General features: G+C 31.2%; 2 protein-coding genes across 2 annotated transcripts in view; both read right to left on the reverse strand.

Moving 5' to 3' along the window:
- Nucleotides 1-14741, reverse strand: part of LOC141296197 (uncharacterized) — a 43836-nt gene extending 29095 nt beyond the window's left edge. Inside the window, exons 1-2 of the mRNA XM_073827474.1 lie at nt 14427-14741; nt 3043-3282 (exon numbers count right to left, since the gene is read on the reverse strand). Of these exons, the coding sequence (XP_073683575.1) occupies nt 3043-3282; nt 14427-14741 (555 nt within the window). The remainder of the gene's footprint in view (nt 1-3042; nt 3283-14426) is intronic.
- Nucleotides 3001-26877, reverse strand: part of dph6 (diphthamine biosynthesis 6) — a 91501-nt gene continuing 67624 nt past the window's right edge. The window contains exons 10-11 of the mRNA XM_073827475.1: nt 3340-3347; nt 3001-3282 (exon numbers count right to left, since the gene is read on the reverse strand). Of these exons, the coding sequence (XP_073683576.1) occupies nt 3001-3282; nt 3340-3347 (290 nt within the window). The remainder of the gene's footprint in view (nt 3283-3339; nt 3348-26877) is intronic.

Here is a 26877-nt window from a genome sequence, read left to right on the forward strand (position 1 = left end):
ATGAGCGCTGGTGCTGTGTGAAATCCTCACCGCGGGGAAAAGCCCTTCCACGGTGAGCGCGGGATCAAACGGAGCAGATTCGGCACAGAACGGATAATCTCACGCTCACGAGACAAACCGCACACACCGACGCCAACATACAGACGAGACGAACATCAATCACCCCTGATTAAGCGCTCCATCTGATGAGCTCACGTTACAGACCTTTTTAGGATCATCATGATTTTTCACCACATGAAACCACCCAATTCCCATCACAGTTTAAAAATAATGCATTACAATATTGCATTGGTCAATAAAAATGTAACTAGTTAGTTACCTATTGTGGAAAGCAATGTATTGTTACTTTTGTGTCACCTTGGCTGGGCTTGCTTAATTGTTTTTAATAACAAAATACCCTTTGATTTAGGGCTGCTCGATTTTAGCAAAAATCATAATCGTGATTATTTTGGTCAATATTGTAATCACAAATATTTAAAGCGATTATGACTGGTCCAAAACTTTATATTAGTGATTCATTTAAAGATAGCAATACAGCAGAAAAAAAAGATACTAATTAAAATAACTGCTTAAAAAAAAAATACTGGATATTTTAAGCATATCTAAAGTAGTCTAACAATACTAAAGAAATTGAATGCAATTATGCAATTAACAGATTTTCATTCTCAACTGTTTATGATCATTTAGGACAGAACTGACAAGAGTTTACATCAATAATCACCAAACGCCTCATTTTGAAATATTTTTGCGTGTATTTGACCGTTTAGGCACATTGAGCTAAAAGATAACTTTACATATCCGTGATCTGCTCCACAGAACAGCGCAAGTTTTCTTACACACTATTAAAAACACAACATCAAAGAAATAAATAAATCAAGCATGTCCTGTTTTATAAAAGTCAAGTTACATGATTTTATTGATTTGCATGTGAAATTATGCTTTTACGGAGGAGTGAATCACACCACTGGAAAGGGGGAGCGCTTGGGGCGTAATCATCATTTTATCTCGAGTACTGCCTTTTCATGATCGTTTGAAGCAGAAATCAAAATCAAAATCAAATTTTTATTAATTGCATATTTCGCAATATTACTGTTTTCACTGTATTTTGAATCAAATGAATGCAGCCTTGATGAACATTATCACATTATAACAACACATCTGAATGATTAGAGTTTGTATATTGGTTCCTGATATCTGAACGCTCAATAATCGTGATGATAGTGAGCAGATCAATAAGAGCGAGTGTCAGGCGTCTGGAGGAGGAGCAGATCTCATGAGGCACAGAGAGCAGCAGATCAGAGGCGAGAGTTCGGAGGAGTGAATAAGGGGCTCTGAGGAAGACATCTGTCCCGTATCATTAAAGACGCGCACCGTTCTCACAACATCAAGTTTTCATGAGCGCTCAGCAGCTCGGGATCAGCTCGCGTTTAACACAGAAACAGTTTAGAGCAGATTTCACCAGGGACAGCCTTCATTTGCATTTAAATGTCAGATTCAGGAAGGGGCCGGAGGTCTCGGGGATTAATTGCTTTTCCCTAATCGAGCTCTCCTAAATAAACATAAAATAATGAAACAATTCAGACAGCAAGAGGAAATAATTACAACTATCTCAAAGCAAACAGGTTAATAAAACGATTAAGATAATATTAGTCTCAGGCTCAGACGACACACTTCACACAGCGTCTGATACATCAGTCTGACAGGAACTAGTCGCTGGATCTGATGAAGTGCGCGAGTTTCACAGTTTTGTAGAACAAACGTAATATAGTCGTTACTTTTAATGAATGGATGTAAAAAATGCACTTCAAGACACAAGACACGTGTAATGGAAATTGTTTATAGATCTGCGAAAAGATGTGTTTTAGACCCTTTTAAGACCAAATAAATTAAATTTAAGGTAGGACAAAACATAAAAAATATTCATGTTCTTGGAAGTGCATTCATCATTTGATATGCCTTTATGAATGTAAGACTTTCTACTCTTATTTAAGAACTTTCTAGGACTAATTTGTGGAAGAGGGTGAATTAAGACTTTAAGACCAACAATTATAGTTATTTATAAAATTATTACTATTATTATTATTATATTGTATTTAATAATCACAATAAAAATAAGAACTATTATTATATTAGGCACGAATTGGTCAAGACTGTGGGAATGTGAAAATCATTAAAACCTTTGAAAAATCAGGTGGAAAGAGATTTCGTTTTTTATTAAAATTCTCTTCACTGTATGGATTATTTTTTAAATATTCCTCCAAACATCCCTAAAAAGTGGTTTTGCAAAAAAAAAAAAAAAAAAGTTAAATCATTTTCTATACAGTATTCCTATTTTCTGTATTGCATTCCTGTATTTTTAGTATCACATATGTGACCCTGGACCACAAAACCAGTCTTAAGTCGCTGGGGTATATTTGTAGCAATAGCCAAAAATACATAGTATGGGTCAAAATTTTTGATTTTTCTTTTATGCCAAAAATCATTAGGAAATTAAGTAAAGATCATGTCTATGAAGATTTTTTGTAAAATTCCTACTGTAAACCTATCAAAATGTCATTTTTGATTAGTAATATGCATTGTTAAGAACCTAATTTGGAGAACTTTAAAGGTGATTTTCTCAGTATTTTGATTTTTTGCACCCTCAGATTCCTAATTTTCAAATAAATGTATCTCGGCCAAATATTGTCCGATCCTAACACACCCATACATCAACAGAAAGCTTATTTATTGAGCTTTCAAATGATGTATATATCTCAGTTTTGTAAAATTTAACCTTATGACTGGTTTTGTGGTCCAGGGTCACATATTATAATAAAAAGTACAAAGTGGACAAACAAATTGTTGAGTGTGTTGAGGACAGTAGGTCATGCTAAAAAGATACTGCTTCTTCAGAAGATATTTTGTGTAATATGCAGGTGTGTGGAGCATGACATTAGATGATGAGGGTGGGGCTCAGGGCCTTTGTGAAAATGTTTCAATGCCGGCCATTTCTCAGTATTTCTAAAGAGAGTGTTTGGGCTCTAAAAGCAGTGATTGACTGACCTGGACATCCTGTAGTTTTGTGTTCCAGGTCTCTGTGATGACCACAGCGTGATCACAGTGAGTGATGTAGATGTGCGCCTGCAGTACGTGAGCCAGCGTCAGTTTGGAGTCCATCGCACGCAGAACCTTCTCCATGTGACCAAAGCAGAGCCGAGCCTGAAGAGCCAGCGGTCCATTCACCAGCTGCATGGAGCAGGGCACCAGAGCGATCTGTCCCGCACTGAACACTGCGTCCCGCACCTGAGACACACAAAACACCACCAATGAGTTAAACCGCATGACAAGCTAAGACTTTACTGTTAGATCTGCACACACAACACCTCAAAGACAAACTATTCAAACATTCAATAATGGGAGCCACACAACACTTTAATGAGAATGCTAATCAATCAATTGAATAATTTACATTTCATTTATATAAAAAAAATAACTAGTTGACGTTGAAAAATAGTAAATAAATAAATGTCCTCTTCCCCACGCCTTAACATGGTCAAGGGGTTTGAGTGACTCTGGGAGCTTAAAGGGGTCATCAAATGCAAAACTCACTTTTCCATGTTGTTTGAACATTAATGTGTGTTGACAGTTTGTGAACACAACCACCCTACAATGAGAAAAATCCACTCAGTGTTTTTTTTTTCTATCTTTAAAAGTAATATCCCCTTTTTAAAATCAGTTCATTCTCAGCTTCTTGTCAGTGTGATGAAACACATTTGATTGACATGAGCGTCTTACCTTAGCCCCGCCCTCACCGATCTGAAACAGTCCCAATACGATCCTCATTGTGTGACTCAGGTGCAGAGGAAGACTCTAATTGAGCGATTGAGGTGTTCTGTTGTTGGATGTAATACTGAACATAGCAGTCGTCATTTACTTCTGACATCTGAGCCGCTGAAGACGCAGAGGATAACATTAGTTTTATAAGGAAAACGCCGATCCCCATCTACATATGCATCTATGTTTGTGCGAATCATTCGTGATGCAGCTTCACCCACAGCAGAAGTGAGGATAAGGGTTTTTTATGCATCTTTGCAAATGATCTTTCTTAATAAAGTGCTTGTTGGCAAGTTTCACCGATAAAAGCGGTTAAATGCAGCTAAATGCGGCTAAATGCGGCTAACGTAAACATTACGGCTCATAATCCCACATCAGAGTGGGGCGGGGCGAGCAGAGCTCATTTGCATTTAAAGGGCCCATGCGATACAATGAGATGATATTTTGCAGAGCTGATTTTGACAAGTTTTTTTTACACTACTATTGAGAATTTTTAACCAAAGTATATTAGAGACTTTTCATTAAGACCCTAAAGAATTATATGAACTTGTGGAAAATGGGCATCCGATGACTCTTTAAGCTCCTTGTAGGGTTAGGGTTATGTGTGTTTTGTAGATTTGGAGAAGGCTTATGACCGTGATCACTTGTAGGGGGCACTCTAGAAATATGGGGTGCTGGGTACATTAAAGGTCCCATATTGTACACATTTCTGGAGGTTTATTTTAGTTGTTGATGTCCTTAAGAATATATGTTTGCGGTATAAGTGCCAAAATCCATCTCAATATATTTTTACAGCTCCTTTTATAGGAGCTGTGTCAAAAACAGTTTGATTTTGGCCCATCTAATTAATATTCATGAGCCTCTCTTCTGATTGGCCTGTTGTTTTCTGAGTGACGCACAGCCAGGCCAATCACAGGTAACTACGGTCATGTATCGTTGTAGCCGAACCCAGAGCAATAGAGAGAGCTGATACTCAACAGGATATTTCAGAATGATCATTAATGTTTTTTCTTTTTCAAACACCGAATGCAGTAAGCTACATAACTGTTGCTTTAGTAAAGCCCCTTTCACAATGCGCGCTGATTCTGGAAAATTACGGGAACGAACGCTGTGTGAACAAAAGCCATAACCAAATGCCAGTGTTGTAGTGATGATGCACGTTACCCTGCAACTCTTCACGACAAAAAAATACGTGCAAAGTGGAATGAAGCGGTGATCGGGCAGAGCCAGCTCCTCACTATCAGCGCTGAAGCACAGTTTGTTCAGGTTAGTTTCAGTTTAGTGAAACGTACTCGTCGCACTACATCTCACATCCAAACGTCACATGTCTTTATGGTTTGTGTGTAAAGCACGCACAGATTCCGGAAAACAACTGTGAATGAACCAAATTAAACAATTCCGGAACAAATCATAGGACACATTATCCGTGTATTTACCGGAATCGCTGTGTGAAAGAGGCTGAAGTTGACGTGCCACTGGTCTCTTATATTCACATTGTTCTGAAGCCTGTGCAATGATGTAGTTTCGACATCTATCGACTGAACAGGGTTTTCTAGATTAGTTTCCGTGTTGTTGTTGCTTAGCAATGTTGTGGATGCGATATTGTCGGGGGTTTGACAAAAGCCAGGAAATTTCGCTTTTGACAATATGGGACCTTTAATGAGTGCTATCTGGTCTCATTACAACCGGTGTGAAAGCTGTGTTCACATTAACGCTAGGCCTGGGAATGGCTTGGGATTCTCCAGGATGAGATGAGGGAAGTGGCCAGGGTAAAGGAAGTATGGTTACGTAGTAGAAAATAGATGGATGGGAAAAAAGGAATTGTTTAAATAAAAATTACTGACCATGAGGAGTCACAGATCTATGAGTATGCTTTTAAAACAATCACTTTATGATCTGAAACACAATTATAGATCTGATCCATGCCAGCAGCTCTTCTGGCAGCACGTCAACATGAGAAAAGAGTCTAAACAACACACTGTTGAGTTCACTCTTCTTTAATAGAGAGAAAACATGACACTGAGACGTCACTAGAAAAAAAAACTATTCATGATTCATCACTATAAGTTCATCCAGACAAACTTTATTTTAGTTTGAGAAAGCCTAGTGAGAAAGTCTGAAAATCTCAAAGTTTGAAGGCCATGAAGTCTCTTAAGGATGATAATACATGGGGCAACTTTATGAGCAATGTTGCCATCAATAGGAAACCAGGTGAGAAACATGGCCTATGACGAATCTCAAGTATCCAGACAGAACTTTTATGGTCTCTAAACTAGTTGCTTATTAGCATGCATGAATATTAGCCATGTATAAGTACTAATTAAACACACATTAATGCCTTATTCTGCATCCATAATCCTACCCAATACCTAAACTTAACAACTACCTTATTAACTATTAATAAGCAGCAAATTAGAAATATATTGAGGGTATTATTAAGTCATTATTAACTATAGTTAATAGTCAACAAGTGTTACTGAACTTCTTACTCCCAAGCATTATTGCTCAAAAAAGTTGCCCAAAAGTTTTTTCAGATATGCAAGGTTCATCTATTTATTGTCTGTATCTATAAATTGATTAATGATTGAAAAAATGATGAAATTGATAATGAAAAATGATTGAATGAAATTGAAAAAATGATTAATTTTGCTAATATTTGGAATGACTATCAATTTTTGTAAATAAGTAAAAAAATACAGCACACATTTTCAACAAAAATTTGGAAAATTTCTACAGCATGGCGGTGAATTAGCATTAACATTACATTAATTTCTTTAGCAGACGCTTTTACACAAAGCAACTTACTAATGGGAAACATTAAGTTTCTTGTTCTATTTTCTCAGTTTTAACAAAAGCTGCAACATTTCAAAATTGCATTATATTCAAAATAATATTAACAAACAACTACATACCAGACTTGCAAACTTCTACTGAATGAAATTCTACCATTTTATATTTCGATGCATGTATTTAATATTTGAGAATTGTTTGCTATTAGAAAATAATAATGCAAAATTGGCAAAACCCATAATAGATTAACAGAAACTAAGAGCGTATATAATATTCGGTGTAATTTTATAACAAAGCATTGTGCAATTAAAAATGACTCGATTTGCTTCGACTTCCATGAAAGTTCAGCATCTGAAATCAAGCATTTAGAGAAAAAGAAAACAAGCCCTAATTCAGTGGAAAGTGCCATAAATCATAAAACAGTGATGGTTTCACCCAAAATCAGAGCCTGACATCAAAAAAGGTGCAATTCATTAACATTATTATAGCATTTGTGTTTGAACAGCAGAGCATGAATTAACGCGCTACACCTTCATTGTTATTTTGTCACCTAGAGATGTCGTTTCACACCAGCGATGAAAGCACAGCTCGTATGCATTCATAACTAGCTGATAATTAGCTGAGAATCCACAGACAATCTCTCTTCTGGAGACGCATAATCCTACGGCTAAAAATACATGCCATCAGATATGCAGGAGCGCGGTGAGCCGGAGAGGTCAGGTCCTGCGGGTCGAGCGAGGGACCGCGCCGATCAAACGGGCCGCAGGTGATCAGGTGTTAATTGAAGCTCTGGTAAAGCGTTTAGAGCGAGGCCCGAGCGGCAGGACGGTGACCTCTGCTGCGATCACAGCTGACTCGATCAATTGGTGCATACTGTGAAACGCAGCTTAAGAGCCAATTAACATGCATGTGCGGATACTGCATTTAGTCAGATTACCAGAGCCAGTCTAAAGCACACAGAACACCGCCGCTTGACCTCCACATGCTCACAGACTCATGGAACCATGATGTCTTGTGGTTGTGAGTGATTTTAGAATGGAAAAACACATGGATTGTCCAAAAAAACTTGTGCACATACACACAGGGTTAATCTTTTTTTTATATTTATAGATTTTGTTAGTAGTTTTTATATTTTCTGCTTTCAGATTTTTGAAATTTTGCTTTCCTTCTAATTTAAATCTATATATAAATATATACACACACACATATATACATGGGTCAAAGATGTCCATTTCAAAAAGAATTTTATGTCCATAGCAAGCTCTTTAGATGTGTCTACGTTTAAGGTTTCAGATAAGTTTTTGCAGAATACAATTTTGAAATTTAGTTGAAATAAGATTACATTGTCATTCAGTGTAAAACAATATTTAGGTCAATTTATATTCATACAACATGCTTATTCTGACTTGTACATATTAAAATATGTAAAAGAATAAAAAAATGTATTGTGCTTTTAATGAGTAAACAATTCTTACTAACAGGATAGTGGCACTTTTTAAAAAAGGTAGGAATGCAACTAATTCATATTTTGGGTGAAAGTAATTCATCTTTTAATATGTCATAAATTGATTTGTGTTGTAAATATGATTGTTACACTGCATGACATTTTAGTTGGTGTCTTCGGTAAGTTAGGGAAAAATGTATGATTATTTATTTTTTGCTTAGAAAAACAAAAATGCAATTAAATAAAACAGAAAAATGTTTAAATTTTTTTTTTTTTTGAAAAACAACAATTTAAAACAATATTACACTTATTTTGGAATATCAAGTTAAACTAGACGTAAATGAGAAATATTTCCAATGAGTTTTTCTTTTTATATTTTCTATGCTAAAGTTTTATTCATTTTGTTGTGTTTTTGTCATTTTTTATTCATTTTGTAAATTTGTGTGGTCTATCATTTTTATTAACTTCTATTACAGTTTTAGAGTTTTTAAAAAATGTTGAAAACTAGATTTCCACTAGCTCTGTTTTCAAGGTCTCTACGGTATTAATTCATTTTTATTTCAGTTTTAATTACTTTAATATATCAAGGTAAACTAAATGAAAATGAAAAATGTTTCCATCCATTGTGTTATTGACTTTTTTTTTTTTTTACTTTTTATGGTCTAAACTTTTTTTTAACAATTCATTTTTATTTTTATATTACATTATGTTTTATTTATATATTACATTTATATTTATACTTTTATTTTTAGTATGTTAAACTAGATGGAATTGACAAACATTTCAATTAAATGTAATTTTTTTATCATTTCTATTTTCAAGTTAGTTTAGTATTTTTTCTCCATTTTTATTTTTATGTTTTTTAGTTTTGGTCATTTTTATTAGTTTTTAATAATTATGTGGCATTAATTCTTAAATGTCTTAACAGTGTTTCATTTATTTTTATTTCATTTGTATATTTAATTAATTTCAAGCAATATTTTCTTCTTATGGTTTTACTTTTAGCTGTCCATTACAACCGTGATGGAGAACATCCTCAAACCAAACTCCCATCACCTTCTGTTATTCTGTGATAGAGACAAACTACTCTGCACACATCGAGTCCAAACACGGCCAGATTGATTCTCAACAGAACTAAAGCCAAAGATCACAATCTTTCTTCAAAAGCGTGATGACATCTACAGATTCATCCGCTGCTCTTTCTCCTCTGAACAAAATCAGCATTTTCCAAGATGAGTTTGGGAAACAGCAGATCAACAAACAGCGCTTTGCTGGAGGGAGGAAAGAGTCACATCCATTTCCATAATCATACGGCTTTCTCGTGATTCCCGGCTCCTGGCTTCACCTGTCAGCTCTGATGAATCTTCATCCGCGTCCCGCACCGCTACAAATTACAGAGACGGCCGAAGCTCGCGGCCGATCAATCAGCGCATCATTTACCTGCGAGCGCTATTTGGGCGACAAATCGACATTGGCGTTCCAGTTATGAGCCATCAAGCGGCATCAGAGATCCGGGACGTGCGGAGACCGTCTTCTAACAAACCGGCCTTCGGAAGCCCTCTCGCCTCCGCCGGCCCGCGACACGCAGCCGTATCTGGATTTGAATATCAAAAGCCAGACCTCTGGGCTATTATAATATTTAAAAACAAAAACCAGGTGCGGCGCCATCAATTATTAAGAGGCTCGCTCAGGTTACTCGGCGCCGGCGTTCTGCCAGGAGGAGATCTGGGGAATACTATTTACATAAAATTAACAGTTCAAAAGAAGGAGTTCACACACCAATCAAACTTGTTAATTGACTGTCAATGGTGTGTCCCTGAATATACAACACAACTACATTATTCATCTGCGCCGCTGACAGGGAAGACAGGCCAATTTGCATGGGCATCCAAAATCTGATCAACAACTACAACGGCCCATGCATTTTTAATAGAGCCCAGGGAGAGCATTAATATTCATAGGGGTCAAACTACGCCACTTGCGTTTCGTTTAACTCTTTACGGCACAACTTCTTCAAGCTTTATTTTGGGGCTTAAACACATAGTTTCTTACCAAACTGAAAGGTCAGACGGCCGGAAGGAAACATGCATGTAAATGCTCCTCCTCGGGCATTTTAATGTTCTGCCGGTGAAATCTCGGAGGTCCCGGGATCTTGTTTGTTTGTTTTATGAGCGCTGGCAGCGGAGGTGACCTTAAAGATGTGAGCTCTGCCAGAAGACGGGCCGCGCTGGGGAAAGTGACCCGCTATTGACGAACAGTCAGATTCAGTGGCTCTGGTCAAGGACAAGCAGAGGAAAAGCACCATCAGGTATGCTAATGGACGCACATCCCAACTGGATCTTCATGCATAATTGATCCCGCAGAGGAACGGCACACTTAGAGACACTCAAACACATCAGAACACTACTTTCTCTTTGCGATTCCAGACAATTTACAAAACAACTCAGAGCTGGTTCTAAAATAAAACGGGTGCTCAGGACCTGTGAGAAGAAAGAAGTAACGCCAGTTACGTAATAATGTTACTTTTTCAAAGTAACTAGTGAAGTAACGCATTACTTTTTAATTGACAAGAAAATATCTGAGTTACTTTTCTTCCATTTATTGATTAAAAGCTCTTCTGTCCTCATGTTGAGAGAAATCATGAGTAAGATGTTACTTTAGTTCTAGAATAAATGTGAACATGCATTAATTCATCTCACTCACTAAAAAACAGATCCAGTGTTCTTCAAAATGAATAAAAACTGTGAAATTCAACGCAAACCTGCAATAATTAAATATGTTAAATAATACAAATATCCTTTATGTATTTAATCCCATTTTATTACCGATGTCTTTGCTGCCGACCTTCAATGATCCAATTCATCCATACTAATAAGCAAAAATTACTCAAGATAATCATTTGTTTTCTTTTTTTATTGCTGAAGAGTTGACATTTTTTCTTCTGTGGTCTACTGTACAGACGTCAGTTTACTTTTCTCTAAGCCTGAGGCTTTTGCTGTGAAAAGTGTATGTATATATATATACTAAAAAAGATAATAAATTAATCTTACTAAAAGTAATATTTTATTTTAATACAATATTAAAACCAAATTAATACTTATTTAAAATGATCAACTTAATACTATATTAAAATTACATAATACTAAATTAGAATTATCAATTTGATACATTTAATACTAAATTACAATGAACAATTTGATACTACTTTGTAATTAAATACTAAATTAAAATTAACAATGTAATGCAAAATTAAAATGTAAATAATACTAAATAAAAATGTAAATATGAATTTCTTTCAATTAAAATAAATAAATAAATATAAAATATTTTTCAGGATTGTTTCTTCAAAAGAACAGCATTCATTTGAAATTGAAATCTTTTGTAGCATTATAAATGTCTTTTTAAAAGTATTTATATTTTTATTATACTAAAAAGACATTAAATAAATTTTACTAAGTAATATTTAATTATAAACTTAATTTTAATACAGTATTAAAATTAAATTAATAATAAATTAAAATGATCAATAATATAAATATATATTAAATAAATAAAAAATATTAAATATTTTTCAGGATTGATTCTTCAATAGAAAAGCATTCATTTGAATCTTTTGAAGCATTACAAATGTCTTTATAAAAGTATTTGAAATGGGTTTTTTATACTAAAAGACATTAATCTTACTAAAAGTAATATTTTGTAATAAAATGTATATTTTAATACAATATTAAAATTAAATTAATTCTAAATTAAAATGATCAATTTAATACTAAATTAAAATTAAATGAATACTACATTAAAAATCAACAATTTAATAGTAAATTAAAATAAAAAAATATTAATACTAAATAAAAAAAATTAAAGTATAAATTTCTTTAAATTAAAATAAATAAGAAAAAATCTAAAATATTTTTAAGGATTGATTCTTCAAAATAAAAGCATTCATTTGAAATCGAAATCTTTTGAAGCATTATTATAAATTTTTTTATAAAAGTATTTAAAATAGGTTTTTATAGTAAAAAGAATAAATGAATTCTACTTAAAGTAATATTTTATTATGAAAAGAGAACTAAAATTTAAAAATGTAATACTAAATTAAAATGACATTAACACCAAATTAAAATGAACTATTTGATACTAAATTAAAATCAAATTAATAATAAATAAAAATGTAAAGTATGAATTTCTTTAAATTAAGATAAATAAGTAAATAAAATATTTTTCAGGATTTTTCTTTAAAAGAACAGCATTCATTTGAAATCGAATATTTTGAAGCATTATAAATGTCTTTCTAAAACTATTTAAAATAAGTTTTTATACTAAAAAGATTAAATAAATTTTACTAAAAGTAATATTTTATTATGAAAGTAGAACTAAATTAACAATTAGCAATTTAATGAACTATTTGATACTAATTAATAATTAAATTAATAATAAAATGAACAATTTAATACTAAATTAAAATGAGATTAACACTAAATAAAAGATGACTAACCTTTCAATTAAAATAAATAAATCATACTGATGCCAAATGGTTTTGAATGGTAGTGCATGTGTATCTAGTGACCAATCATGATCAAGTATTCCAGAGAGCTGAGATTATAACAGCAGGATGTGAGTGTAGATAGGTCTTTGGTAGTTGTGGTTTTGTGAAGAGCTCTTCCAGTTCTATCTCATAGGTTGCCACTGAGAGCTACTCTGGTGATTCTCCTTCACATTCCTGCAAACACAAACGTTCAGGAGAAGCTCCAGCCCTGATCTGGTCTCTCTGCTGAAACACGCGTCACAGGAGATCAGCGAGACTCCAGCGGAGTATAAATAGCTCCACCAAATGCACAAAGGAAACTGGATTCAGAAAGAGAAATCTGAATGAGTCTGTGTAAGTGTTAGAGATGAGCGGGTGTGTTTGTGTCCGTCTGACCCAGTATGCCCACAGACGCTGTCACATCCACTCCTGTCAGCTTCATGCTGCTTATTCATCTTTCTATCAGCTCTTTGGAACACAAGCACGCTCACATCAGGCTTATAACAGTTAAAACCAGAACTCACATTTTATGGCTACTTCAAATAAAACTAATGCTAACTAAATAATACAATGTTGCAATGATAAAATGTTACACTAAATCAAAAATGTTACAAATTAGTTACAATATTGAGGTTGCAATACTACTAGCACTAATAAAACAATTTGATGATATATGCTACAATAAAGTTACAATTTTGAAATACGTTGATACGTTGTCTTTTATCTCAGTATTTCTTTCAGTGTTTTATACGTTTTATTTTTTTATGCATAATAGTAACCCTAGAATGTGATCAAACAGTTTCAAATAGCTGGGCTAAGATATACAACCATTTTTATGACTGCAGAAATATGTTCATTCAGTATACACATTATCCCACCGCTTAAATTGTGACTATAAAACACTATTTTTTTACACACTTTTCCAAAAATAATTCTCTTCAATGAGATCTCTTTCAAAAAAATCTCTTCAATGAATTAAATGTTTCTTTCACATTAAAATAACCAAACCGAAATGCAAAAAAAATAAAACTAAATAAATTTAAAAAAGTAAAAAATAAAATAAAATATATTAATTTTATTAAAAATTAATTATTATATTAATTATTAATTAATATTAATTAATTATTATATTAAAAAATATATATTTCAATTTATTTATATATGCTATTATATATGTGACCCTGGACCAAAAAAATCTATATTTTTGACCATTTCAATGCATTTTCGACTATTGCTACAAATATACCTGTGCTACTTAAGACTTAAGAATGCTCCAGGGTTACATATTTATTTATTTATGTATGGTACAACGTTAAAAATGTGAACTTAGGTTTACAATATAAACCCAATGCAGTTGTTAGTGAAGATTGCACTAAAAATTGCACTGACAAAACATTACACTAAATCAAAAGTTCAAATGTTACAAATACAAGACAATTTTAAGATATGTGTTACAATAAAGTAACAATTTTGAAATACGTTGATACGTTGTCTTTTATCTCAGTATTTCTTTCAGTGTTTTATAAGGGTTTTTCATGCATAATAGTAACCCTAGAATGTGGGCTAAGATTTTTTTTTTACACACTTTTGCCAATAAATAAATAAATAACTATTGATTATTTCAAAGGGTGACACATGACTGGGATATTTTCATGTCTGGGAAAAAAATCTGGGATTAAATGGGTAAGCAGAAAATTCAAAAAATCAACAAGAACTACAAGAGTAACACACAGGTTCATATTATTTGTTTGAAATAAGCCATGTTCAGAAGCTCAGATTCTCAGACGTTTGATCATATCTAAACAGGAGACGTTCCAAATCATGCCAATGGTCCGTCAGAGAGCGTTCTGTCACTGTGTGAGGAGGCAAAGTCATCTCTCGACCTCTGCGTCTGTGACAAATTGGTTGTGAGGCTTTTTCGACTGATGCACATCCCACAAAAACCCCGTGACCTGCCCGCGGGACATGCCAGGACCCGCCACGCGTCGCTCTATCAAGCAGCATCTTTCCAGGACAATGCAAATGATGACAAATTCCATCATCCCGCATTATGCGCTTTCCCGCTAATCTGCCTAATGCCGGGGCGTTTGGGCCGAGGGGCGCGACGTCTGCCCCGATGCCGGGATCCGAGGGGGTCTGGTCCGGTTTGTGAGGGTCTGCGTCTCGCATCCGGACCCGCGGCTCACGTCAGGCCTTGTCACATCACAAACCTCACACAAACGCAGAAACGCCACACCACTGCAGTTTGACATCTGCTCAAGAGATGGCAGTGTGACTTCATCAAACACCACACACAAACACATCCTTACTAGCAAACGGCACAGGCTTTTACATCTGCCTTTTATTTGACCACGCAGCTCAGATAAGACAGAGTTTTATTTCAGTATATGAGGCTCTGGAGTGTTTTCTATTAAAAAACATCTACACTATTAGTGCCAGGTTAACATTTACCCCTTTCATTTGATTATTTTACAGCACATTTACGTGAAATGCTCTTTATAATATTTTTTTTTTCGTACATATGGATAGATAATTATAGGCACACAAAACCTGTCAAGTCATGCACATATATTCTAATAAAGGAAATATTTTAAGAAAAATAAACTGATAAGCTGTATTATTGAGCATATTATATTAATTTAGTGGTGTAAATGTAAAAACAGTATTGCATTACAAAAATTCACTGAGAATTAAGGAGAATCTAAAAGAAAAAAACATTTTTATAACATTTACAGATTTATTTTTCTGTAAATTGGCATGAAAATAATGTTACACTGATAAAACGGAATCTAAATGTGGCACATTAATTTGTTTTCATAAAGAAAATAAATTCTACTTTGAATATGAAAAAGAATGATGTATTATTGAGCAAATTATATTAATTTATATGTAAAATTAATATTGCATTACAAAAATGTACTGTATTTCATTAACAAGAATCTAAAAGGAAAATAATACCATTTACAGATGTTTATTTTTCTGTAAATTGGCACGAAAATAATGTTACAGTGAAAAAATGGGATCTAAATGTGGCACAATAATTTAATTTTCATAATGAAAGTTAATGATATATTTTAGGATTATTAAACTGTTTTTGCACTGTGTATATTTTCATGACAATTAAATACATTTTACCCCACACATCTCTCTAATGCAATACACACAAAAAAAAATTTATTCAAATAAACAAAAAATAATGATATTGTATTTTATTTAGATAGCAAATTATTAGGATATCATGGTGTTACTTTATTCTGATTTCAATGTAAAAAAAAAAAAAAAAAGTACTATAAAAATGACTGTATTGTATTACCAAGAATCTAATATGAATCTTAAATGAAAATAAAAGTAAAAAGCACAGTGATGAGGGTCTTTTTGCATTAAAATATTAATAAATATTAATGATAAAACTGCAAAAATAAATAAATAAAAAATAATGATAAAACGGGATCTAAATGTGGCAGATTAATTTACATTTTCATAAAGTAAATTAATTCTATTTTATGATCATTTTTATTTTCATGACACTTTTCCATGAATCTAATAGTAATCTTTACTAAAAATAATAATAAAATTTACAAAAAAAAAAAACAGTGATGAGGGTCTTTTTGCATTTACAGTTAATTGACATTAGAATATTAATAATAATACAGCAAAATAATAATAATAATAATTATATTAATGATAAAATGGTATCTACATCTTATGGGGCCTAAAACTTAAAACTTAAATAAAAAAATTTGTGCTGTCAAAAGATTTATTACAATTATCGCATCAAAAAAATATTTTTTTTTGTTTACATTAATATATGTGCAAGTACTGTGTATAGTTATTATACACACACACACACACACACACACACACACACACACACACACACACACACACACAAACACATATAGTATACACTACCAGTCAAAAGTTTGGACATACTTGACTTATTTTTTAGTTTTTTTTAGTCAAATATTAATTATTTTGAAAAACAGTACAATATATTTTTATTTGATTTGATTTGATTTGATTTGATTTGATTTTCAAATACAAATTGTGCCAAGAAATGACTGTCAGAAAAAAAAAAATTTCCATGTGAAAAAAATTCTTAACTTCAGTTTTTCTTAAAAACAAACTGAGAATCATTCCTTGGCACAATTTGAAAATAAAATAAAATAAAATAAAATAAAATAAAATAAAATAATAAAATAAAATAAAATAAAATAAAATAAAATAAAATAAAATAAAATAAAATAAAATAAAATAAAATAAAATAAAATAAAATAAAATAAAATAATAAAATAAAATAAAATAAAATATATATTGTATTGTTTTTTTTAATAATTAATATTTGACTAAAAAGTAAAAAAAAAAAAAAAAACATTAAGTGTGTCCAAACTTTTGACTGGTAGTGTACATATTTAAAATATTTACATGTATATATATTTTTTTTATATAACAATTATTATAAATATATTTAATATATGAGCATAACATATTATTCCATGTGTGTGAGTGCTGTATTTATACACATATTACAAATATACAGTTGGATGCGATTAATGATTTGACAGCACTAAGCATATTATTTATTCCAAGTATATTTTGTTTTAAATTTCTGAAAGAATCATGCAGAAGCTGAAATCTGAATAATGAATCTGCATAAAAGTGAAGATGCTGTCTATTATTGATCTCCAACAGGTTAGTATCTGTGGATGAGGTGAAAATGACAACGGTTAATGAAAAGTGAAGGAGCCGGGTTCAGAGGTACGACTCTGACGAGGCCCTCGATGAGAAAGAAGGTAAATGGAACATAAACGTTAATATCAATGAGCCTTTGACTCGAGCTCCTTAATAAATGAAGAGGAGAGCGTGACAGAGCTGCGACCCGCGGCGCTCCGGCTCTAATTGTGGCCGCGTCGTCTGCGTGTCAACGTCTGTCCCGTCAAACGCCGGCGTACAGGAATAGACCCTGGTTACCATAGTAATGGGACGGTCACACGGCGCTGGACGTGATGAGAGCGGACAGCCCTCGCTGGTCTTCAAATACAACATTTATTATTCAGCTTTTATATCTGCATCTTCCATCTGCACAACGCAACACACAATCCACCCGACGAGCACGGAATTTGTCTTTCAGAGATATTGTGCTGTTTTCAGCGCTTTAGAGTTTAAAAACATGCCACACGCCTGTGATGAGCTCTGAACACGCCACACATGACCCTCTCATATTCTACATTCACATGCAATAAACACTGATGCACAACATCAGCAGATATCACTCAATCATTTCTGAGTCAAATGTAAAAACATGACATTTTCCAAACAGTCGACTTTAAGTGTACTGCACTACATTCATGAGAAAATCTCATTCTTTGCAAAAAACAATATTATTTAGATTTTAAATACTTATTACATAATGGCTTTCATTTATTCTGAATTGAATAAAAGCATTGCATATTACATTATACAGTAAAATAATGAGAAAAAGTCTTATTCTATGGAGAAAATGACATTATTCGTGTAGAAAGTTGTATCAATTTAAGTAAAAAATGATATAAATGAAAATACAGCATATTACAAACATTTTACTGTAAAATTACTACATTATATTAAGAGAACAACTCTCTTGAAATTATTTATTTACATATATATATATGTAAATAAATAATTTCAAGAGAGTTATTTATATATATATATATATATATATATATATATATATATATATATATATATAATAAATGAAAATGATATAAATGAAAATACAGCATATTACAAACATTTTACTGTAAAATTACTGCATTATAAGAGCAGATTATTATACTGCAGAAAAACTCTCTTGAAATTATATATTTATATATATCATGATACTATATAATTTATTCTAATTTAAAGGTAAAAAGATTACATATTGCAAACATTTTACTGTAAAAATACTTTTATATTATTGATAAAAAATTCTCATTAAATGCAGAAAATGACATTATTCATATATAAAATTATATTAATTGAAGTAAAGACTGATTTAAATAAAAATAGAGCAGATTACAAACATTTTACTGTAAAATTACTACATTATATTAAGAGAAAAACTCTCTTGAAATTATATATATATATATATATATATATGTGTGTGTGTGTGTGTGTGTGTGTGTGTAAATAAATAATTTCAAGAGTTATATATATATAATGATAATAAATGAAAATGATATAAATGAAAATACAGCATATTACAAACATTTTACTGTAAAATTACTGCATTATAAGAGCAGATTATTATACTGCAGAAAAACTCTCTTGAAATTATATATTTATATTATATATTTATATATATTCTATATTCTAATTTAAAGGTAAAAAGATTACATGTTGCAAACATTTTACTGTAAAGTTAGTTTTATATTATTGATTAAAATTCTCATTCAATGCAGAAAATGACATTATTCATATATAAAATTATATTAATTGAAGTAAAGACTGATTTAAATAAAAATACAGCATATTACAAACATTTTACTGTAAAATTACTACATTATATTAAGAGAAAAAGTCTTAAAATATGATTTAGGTTTATGATTTATTTTAATGTAAATGTATTTATTTTATTTAGCATGATTTATTTAAAATTATTTTTTATATATCATGATACTATGTAATTTATTCTAATTACATTTTACTGTAAAATAATGAGAAACAGTCTTATCCTATGCAGAAAATTACATTATTTATATAGATAATTATATTAATTTAAGTAAAAACTCATTAAAAAAGACCATATTACATTATAAGAGGAAAAGTCTCATTCTGTGAAGAAAATAATTTATGATTTAGGCAAATTATTTATGTCATAATATTACATAATTTATTCTAATTTATAGGTAAAAAGATTACATATTACAAACATTTTACTGTAGAATTACTGTTATGTTAATCAGAAAATAATGAAATATTTAGACAGCAAATTATTTATACATTTCAAAGTATTATTTAATTTATTCTGATTTAAATAAAAAAAGCATTGCATATTACAAACAGTTTACCGTAAAATTACTTTTATATTGTTGATAGAAAAATTCTCATTCTATGCAGAAAATAAATATTATTTAGCAAATTGTGAATATATCATGGTATTATTGTATTCTGATTTAAATAAAATCACTGCATATTACATTTTACAGGAAAATAAAAATAAAAAGCCTTACCCTATGCACAAAATTACATTATTTATATAGAAAGGTATATTAATTTAAGTTAAAACTGATATAAATGAAAATACAGCATAATACAAACATTTTAATGTAAAATTAGTACATTATATTAAGAGAAAAAGTCTCATTCTATGGAGAAAATGACAAAATATGATTTAGATTTATGATTTATTTTATTTAAATGTATTTATTTTATTTAGTATGATTATGATTTATTTTAAATTATTTATTTTATATCATGATACTATGTAATTTATTCTAATTTAAAAGTTAAAAGATTTACATTAATGAGAAAATAATAATGAGAAAATAATTTTACCGTAAACTTATTTTTATATTATTGACAAAAATTCTCATTTTATGCAGAAAATAATATATTATTTAGCAAATTGTGAATATATCATGGTATTATTTTATTCTCCAACACCAGGGCTCTACAGCGACACCATTTCAAAAATACTACTGCCTGCGAATATGTAAAAATCTTTAGGAGCAGCATATTTTTGCGTTCAGTGTTGGGGATAACGCATTACAAGTAACGCAAGTTACATAATAATATCGCTTCGGTAACACTTTCTATGAAGCCTGTATTTATAATGCATTACAAAGTCATTCTTAATGCATTATAATGCATGCATAATTTCTTATAAACAGCATTATAATATGTTATATAATTTTATAAATAATCAGTGCAACAGTTACGATGCACATCTCACTAAACAAACAGATACAGTATTCCTCAAAATGTGTTAAATATGTTAAATATGTTAAATAATATAACCGATGTCTTTGCTGCCGACCTTCGATGATCCAATTCATCCATAGTAATAAGCAAAAATGACTCAAGATAATCTAACATTTGTTTTCTTTTTTTATTGCTGAAGAGTTGACATTTTTTTCTTCTGCGGTCTACTGTACAGACGTCAATTTACTTTTCTCTAAGCCTGAGGCTTTTGCTGTGAAGAGGCTTTTACATTTGACAAAAATAGAACTTTTTATATTAAAAACAAACAAGCAAGCCCTGCCCAGAGTTAAAAAGTAACGCAAAAGTAACATAACGCATTCCTTTCCATAAAAAGTAACTAAGTAACGTAATTAGTTACTTTTTAGGGAGTAACTCAATATTGTAACGCATTACTTTTGAAAGTAACTTTCCCCAACACTGGTTGTGTTTGCACTCAGGGGAGCTTCAAAGGATTCTGTGTTTTTGCAACGTTGAGTAATGTATCACAGACATATCTCACCAATCCTATCATAAACAAAGTGTAGAGCGAGTGTAAATGAGAGATTGATTGTGCAGTAAAGAGACCACAACTGATTATAATGGAACTTTGTGAGATCACGATCAACTAAAGATGAGCGACAGCTTTTAATGATTTTTAAGGACTTTGTAAATGAGATATTGATTTAATACAACAGTTAAATCAACAATAAGTTATTATTAAGAGACTTACATTGTCTGACTATAACACTATCGCCTGATTTTGCTTTGTTTCGTCGTCAAAAATAGTCTGAAACAAGTCACAACTGAGCCGCTGCGCATCTCCACTCAAACACAGCGCTGTTTGGTTTATGAATCAACGTGTGTTTTTAAACCAATCTAGTGAAATGATTCAATTTCCCTTTCATAAAGACAGTCACTTGCTTAATTCCTGAATGAATCAGCCGTTCGAACGAATCAAATGAATGAATGATTCAGTAATTAAAACATTGCTGCTGGCAGATTTACTTTCATTTTTAAAGCATCTTTTGAGTTATTTAAATCATTTAATATTTCTGTTTTCAAAATGCTGTATTGAAAACATTAATCTCAACATGAATTTATGAATTTGATCATTTAGTGTTAAAAATGTCTTGATTATTTGTAGCTAGATTTATAATATTTTACTACCCTTCAACATCTTGTGTTTTTAACAATTGTTGGTTTCAGATGCATTTGTTTGCATAATTTCTGTGTTATTTACAAACAATATTAAGACAGACTGAATATTGTGAAAATATTAGATATCATTTGTTTTCCAGGTACAGTTTCATTAGTGCATGTAATTATTAAATGTTAAATGTAAAATAAAGCAACAAAAATATATTAGTAATATAAAATAACTAATAAAATATTAAATGACAAAAAATCATTCTTCCATGAATTAATTTAGTGTTAAAAATGTCTTCAGATGCATTTGTTTGCATAATTTCTGTTTTATTTACGGACTGAATATTGTGAAATTATTAAATAAAAATTTTTTTAATTAAATGATAAATGTAAAATAAAGCAATACAATCATTATATTAGCAATATAAAATAATTAAATGAAATAAGAAATGACTAAAAATCATTCATCCATGTATTAATTTAGTTTTAAAAATGTCTTTATTATTTGTAGCTAGATTTATAGTATTTTAGTAGCATTAAACATCTTTTGTTTTTAACAATCTTTGGTTTCAGATGCATTTGTTTGCATAATTTCTGTTTTTTTTACAGACTGAATATTGTTAAAATATTAGATATCATTTGTTTTTCCATGTAGTTTCATTAGTGCATGTAATTATTAAATGTTAATAGAAAAATAAAGCAATACAAATATATTAGTAATATAAAATAATTAAATTAAATATAAAATAACTAAAAATAATTCTTCCATGCATTCATTTAATGTTGAAAAAAAGCCTTGATTATTTGTAGCTCGATTTATAGTATTTTAGTAGCATTAAACATCTTGCGTTTGCAACAATCTTTGGTTTCAGATGCATTTGTTTGTACAATTAAAGAAAAATATTAGATATAATTAGTTTCTCCAGATACAGTTTCATTAGTGCATATAATTGTTAAATGATACATGTAAAATAAAGCAGTAATATTAATTAATTAAATAAAATATGAAATAAAAAACTATTTTCCATGCATTAATTTAGTGTTGAAAAACATGCACAGATTTTTTTGTAGCTAGATTTATAGTATTTTACTATTTTTAGTGCATGTAATTGTTAAATTTTAAATGTAAAATAAAGCAATAAAATCTATAAATTAATAACATGAAATGCCGATATTAATATATAGATTGAACCTGGTGAACAATATTAGATTTGACTTGTTTGGCTGGGGTTCACAAAGAGACGCGGGTGGATCTGATGAGGAAGAGTGTGATCTGTGATGATGAAGATGATGGTGATGATGGCAGATGAAAGCAGGACTGATTTTTCTTGAGCTCAATTGCCCCTGTGTCTCTGGCGCAGTAAGTGATCGCTGGCTCTTTTATTGGAGCTGATAGCATCCTAGCATTGTTCTGGCGCTGAAGAGCCGCCCCACTGCTCTAGCCTGCAGCGCTTCATATTATTGGGGCATTATTTCATGCTTGCCTGCCTCTTTTATCAACTGCTTCTCAAGTAATGTTAATAGACTAGAAAATTGAGACATTTATGAAGTATAGGCAGTGTTTATGAAAAAATCCATAAAATATGACAAGGGCGAGGTGAGATAAAAGCGGCGCCTTAATAGATTACGGCGAAGGGAGATCACCGCGGGCGCTGACGAGCTCCTCCTCGGAGACGCCGTTCGTTTAGCTGCGTTACTAACAAACTTAAATGTTCTAATTAATCTGAACACAACGCACCTCCTGCCCACAGAGACTCATTAGCTGCGGCTGCTAATTAAACTGACTCACACACAGCCACACAAAACCTGGACATTTTTGTGAAAAAAGTCCCTTCTGCTCACCAAGGCTGTTTTTATTTGATCAAAAATACTGTAAAAAATGTGAAATATTATTATCAGTTGAAATAGCTGTTTTCTGTGTGAATATCTGTTCAAATGTAATTGATTTCTGTGATCAAAGCTGAATTTTCAGCATCATTGCTGCAGTCTTCAGTGTCACATGATTCTTCAGAAATCATTCTAATATGCTGATGTGCTGCTCAACGAACATTTGATTATTAGCAATGTTGAAAACTATGACTGCGTTTTAGTGCCACATAAAATAAAAAATAAAAAAATCTAAAATCTTAGATTAAATTGAAGTATTTCGAGAAGGAAGTTGAAATTACAAGAATAAAGTTTTGAGAATGAAATCAAAGTGTTTGAGAAAAGTCAAAATTACGAGAAAAAAGTCTAAATGTTTTGAGAACAAAGTCAAAGTGTTTTGAGAATAAAGTCGAAATAAGGCTAGAACAAACTCTCAAAGTATTATAACTTTAATCTCCTAATTCCCACAAATTAGTCATTTAATTTCAGCTTTATTCCCAAAACATTTATTTATTCTCAAAATATTTTGAGTGTATTCTTAAAATTTCGCCTTTATTCGCAAAATATTTCAACTTTATTCTAGTAATTTTGACTTTATTGAAATTTTTCGACTGTATTCTCTAAAAATTTTGAGTTTATTCTCATTATTTTGACTTTATTGTTGAAATATTTCAATGTTATTCTTGAAATATTGAGTGTATTCTCCAAATTTCGACTTTATTCTCAAAATATTTTGACTTTATTCAAGTAATTTTGACTTTATTCTCAAAAAATGTTGAGTTTATTCTCTTTTATATTGTTGAAACATTTAGAATCTCAAAATATTTTGAGTGTATTCTCCAAATTACGACTTTATTTTCAAAATATTTCGACTTTATTCTTTTAATTTTGACTTTATTCTCGAAATATTACGACTTTAATCTTGTAATCTTAATTTTTTTTTTTCACGTGGCACCAAAACACCGTCGATGTGCTGCCCAATATTTTTTTTTTGTGAAAACTGTGATACATTTTATCTTATTTTATTTTTAAGATGAATAGAAAGTTCAAAAGAACAGCATTTATTAGACATTTTGTAACATTATAAATGTCTTTACTGGCCCTTTAATGCATCCTTAACAAATAAAAGCTTTTTATTTTTTTTTTTAATTTTACTTGCCCTAAACATTCAAGTGATTTCCACAAAGTAAATAGTTTTGTGAGCGGCAAATCAGCATATTAGAATGATTTCTGAAAGATCATGTGACACTGAAGACTGCAGTAATGATGCTGAAAATTCATCTTTGATCACAGAAATAGATTACAGTTTAACAGATATTCACATAAAAACAGCTAGTTTAAACTCTAATAGTATTTCACATTTCTTACTGTGTTTTTGATCAAATAAATGCAGCCTAGGTGAGCAGAAGAGCCTTGACAGTTTTCAAAGGTTTGACTGGTAGTGTATGAGTCTGCTATCAGATAGCATAGTTCCTGTTAACCAGAGGAGTGTGTTCATTGACGAGGCTTATCAGAGCGGCAGAAGCAGCTGTCCCGCCACATTCATTCCAACGGGATGCCGGAGAATCCAGGATTGGAGCTCATTGTTTTAATCGATTCGCCCCCTTTAAGAAGATTATTGAAATGTCCCCGCAGCAGAGGTCTGCGCTCCCTCTTTGACGCTAATTGTGGGCGTCAGATTGCGATTTTTCCCAATGCAAATCCAATTGCGGGAGCGCGCCAGGAATAAAGCGACCCTCCCGACAGAGTGGGCGTATTCCCAAAACTGGGACTAACAGGACTACAGGATGCAGGCGGATGTTAAATTGGATTATTAAAGCGGGCGGCGTGTGCCAGGTCTCAGGGTAGTGTGCCGCTCCTCATTTAACAGAGGATCTGTTTGTTTGCGGATTCTGTGACGACGGCTGGAGCTCCTCGCTGGGGTTTTAGGGAATGGGAAACATGAAATCACCAAGGGGTGCGCTATGTGCAATCTACAACTCCTGCTGTTAACGAGGACTTTGGTTAATGAAGGTCAATTCCAAACATCTGCCAACACACAACGCTTAATCGTCTGTTATCAGAGAAAATTGATTTCTTTCCCCCTTCACTTGGAAAAATAACGTTTGACCGTTTACGCCGGAAGACTGGCCATATTAGCAAGGTGTAAAATCCTCAGATTGGTCCTAATGCAACGGCAAATATGATTCGATCATTTCAACTTTATTCTCGTAATTTTGACTTTATTCTCAAAATATTTCAACTCTATTCTCGAAATATCTTTTGAACTTTATTCTCAAAATATTGTGACTTTATTCTTGTAATTTTGACTTTGTTGTCAAAATATTTCAACTTTATTCTCAAAATATCTTTTGAACTTTATTCTCAAAATATTTTGACTTTATTTTTGTAATTTCAATTTTATTTGAAAAATATTTTGACTTTATTCTCAAAATTTTGACTTTGTCACAATATTTCAACTTTATTCTCGTCATTTTGACTTTATTCTCAAAATTTTGACTGTCACAATATTTCAACTTTATTCTCGTAATTTTGACTTTATTCTCAAAATTTTGACTTTATTGCTGAAATATTTCAACTTTATTCTCGTAATTTTGACTTTATTCTCAAAATATTTCAACTCTATTCTCGAAATATCTTTTGAACTTTATTCTTAAAATATTGAGTTTATTTTTGTAATTTCAACTTTATTTGAAAAATATTTTGACTTTATTCTCAAAATTTTGACTTTGTTACAATATTTCAACTTTATTTTCGTAATTTTGACTTTATTCTCAAAATTTTGACTTTGTTACAATATTTCAACTTTATTTTCGTAATTTTGACTTTATTCTCAAAATTTTTACTTCGACACAATATTTCAACTTTATTCTCGTAATTTTGACTTTATTCGCAAAATTTTGACTTCGACACAATATTTCAACTTTATTCTCGTAATTTTGACTTTATTCGCAAAATTTTGACTTTGTTACAATATTTCAACTTTATTTTCGTAATTTTGACTTTATTCTCAAAATTTTGACTTTGTCACAATATTTCAACTTTATTTTCGTGATTTTGACTTTATTCTCAAAATTTTCACTTCGACACAATATTTCAACTTTATTCTCGTAATTTTGACTTTATTCGCAAAATTTTGACTTCGACACAATATTTCAACTTTATTCTCATAATTTTGACTTTATTCGCAAAATTTTGACTTTGTTACAATATTTCAACTTTATTTTCGTAATTTTGACTTTATTCTCAAAATTTTGACTTTGTTACAATATTTCAACTTTATTTTCGTAATTTTGACTTTATTCTCAAAATTTTGACTTTGTTACAATATTTCAACTTTATTTTCGTAATTTTGACTTTATTCTCAAAA

The sequence above is a fragment of the Garra rufa genome, chromosome 21 (assembly GCF_049309525.1).
Source record: "Garra rufa chromosome 21, GarRuf1.0, whole genome shotgun sequence".
NCBI lineage: Eukaryota > Metazoa > Chordata > Actinopteri > Cypriniformes > Cyprinidae > Garra > Garra rufa.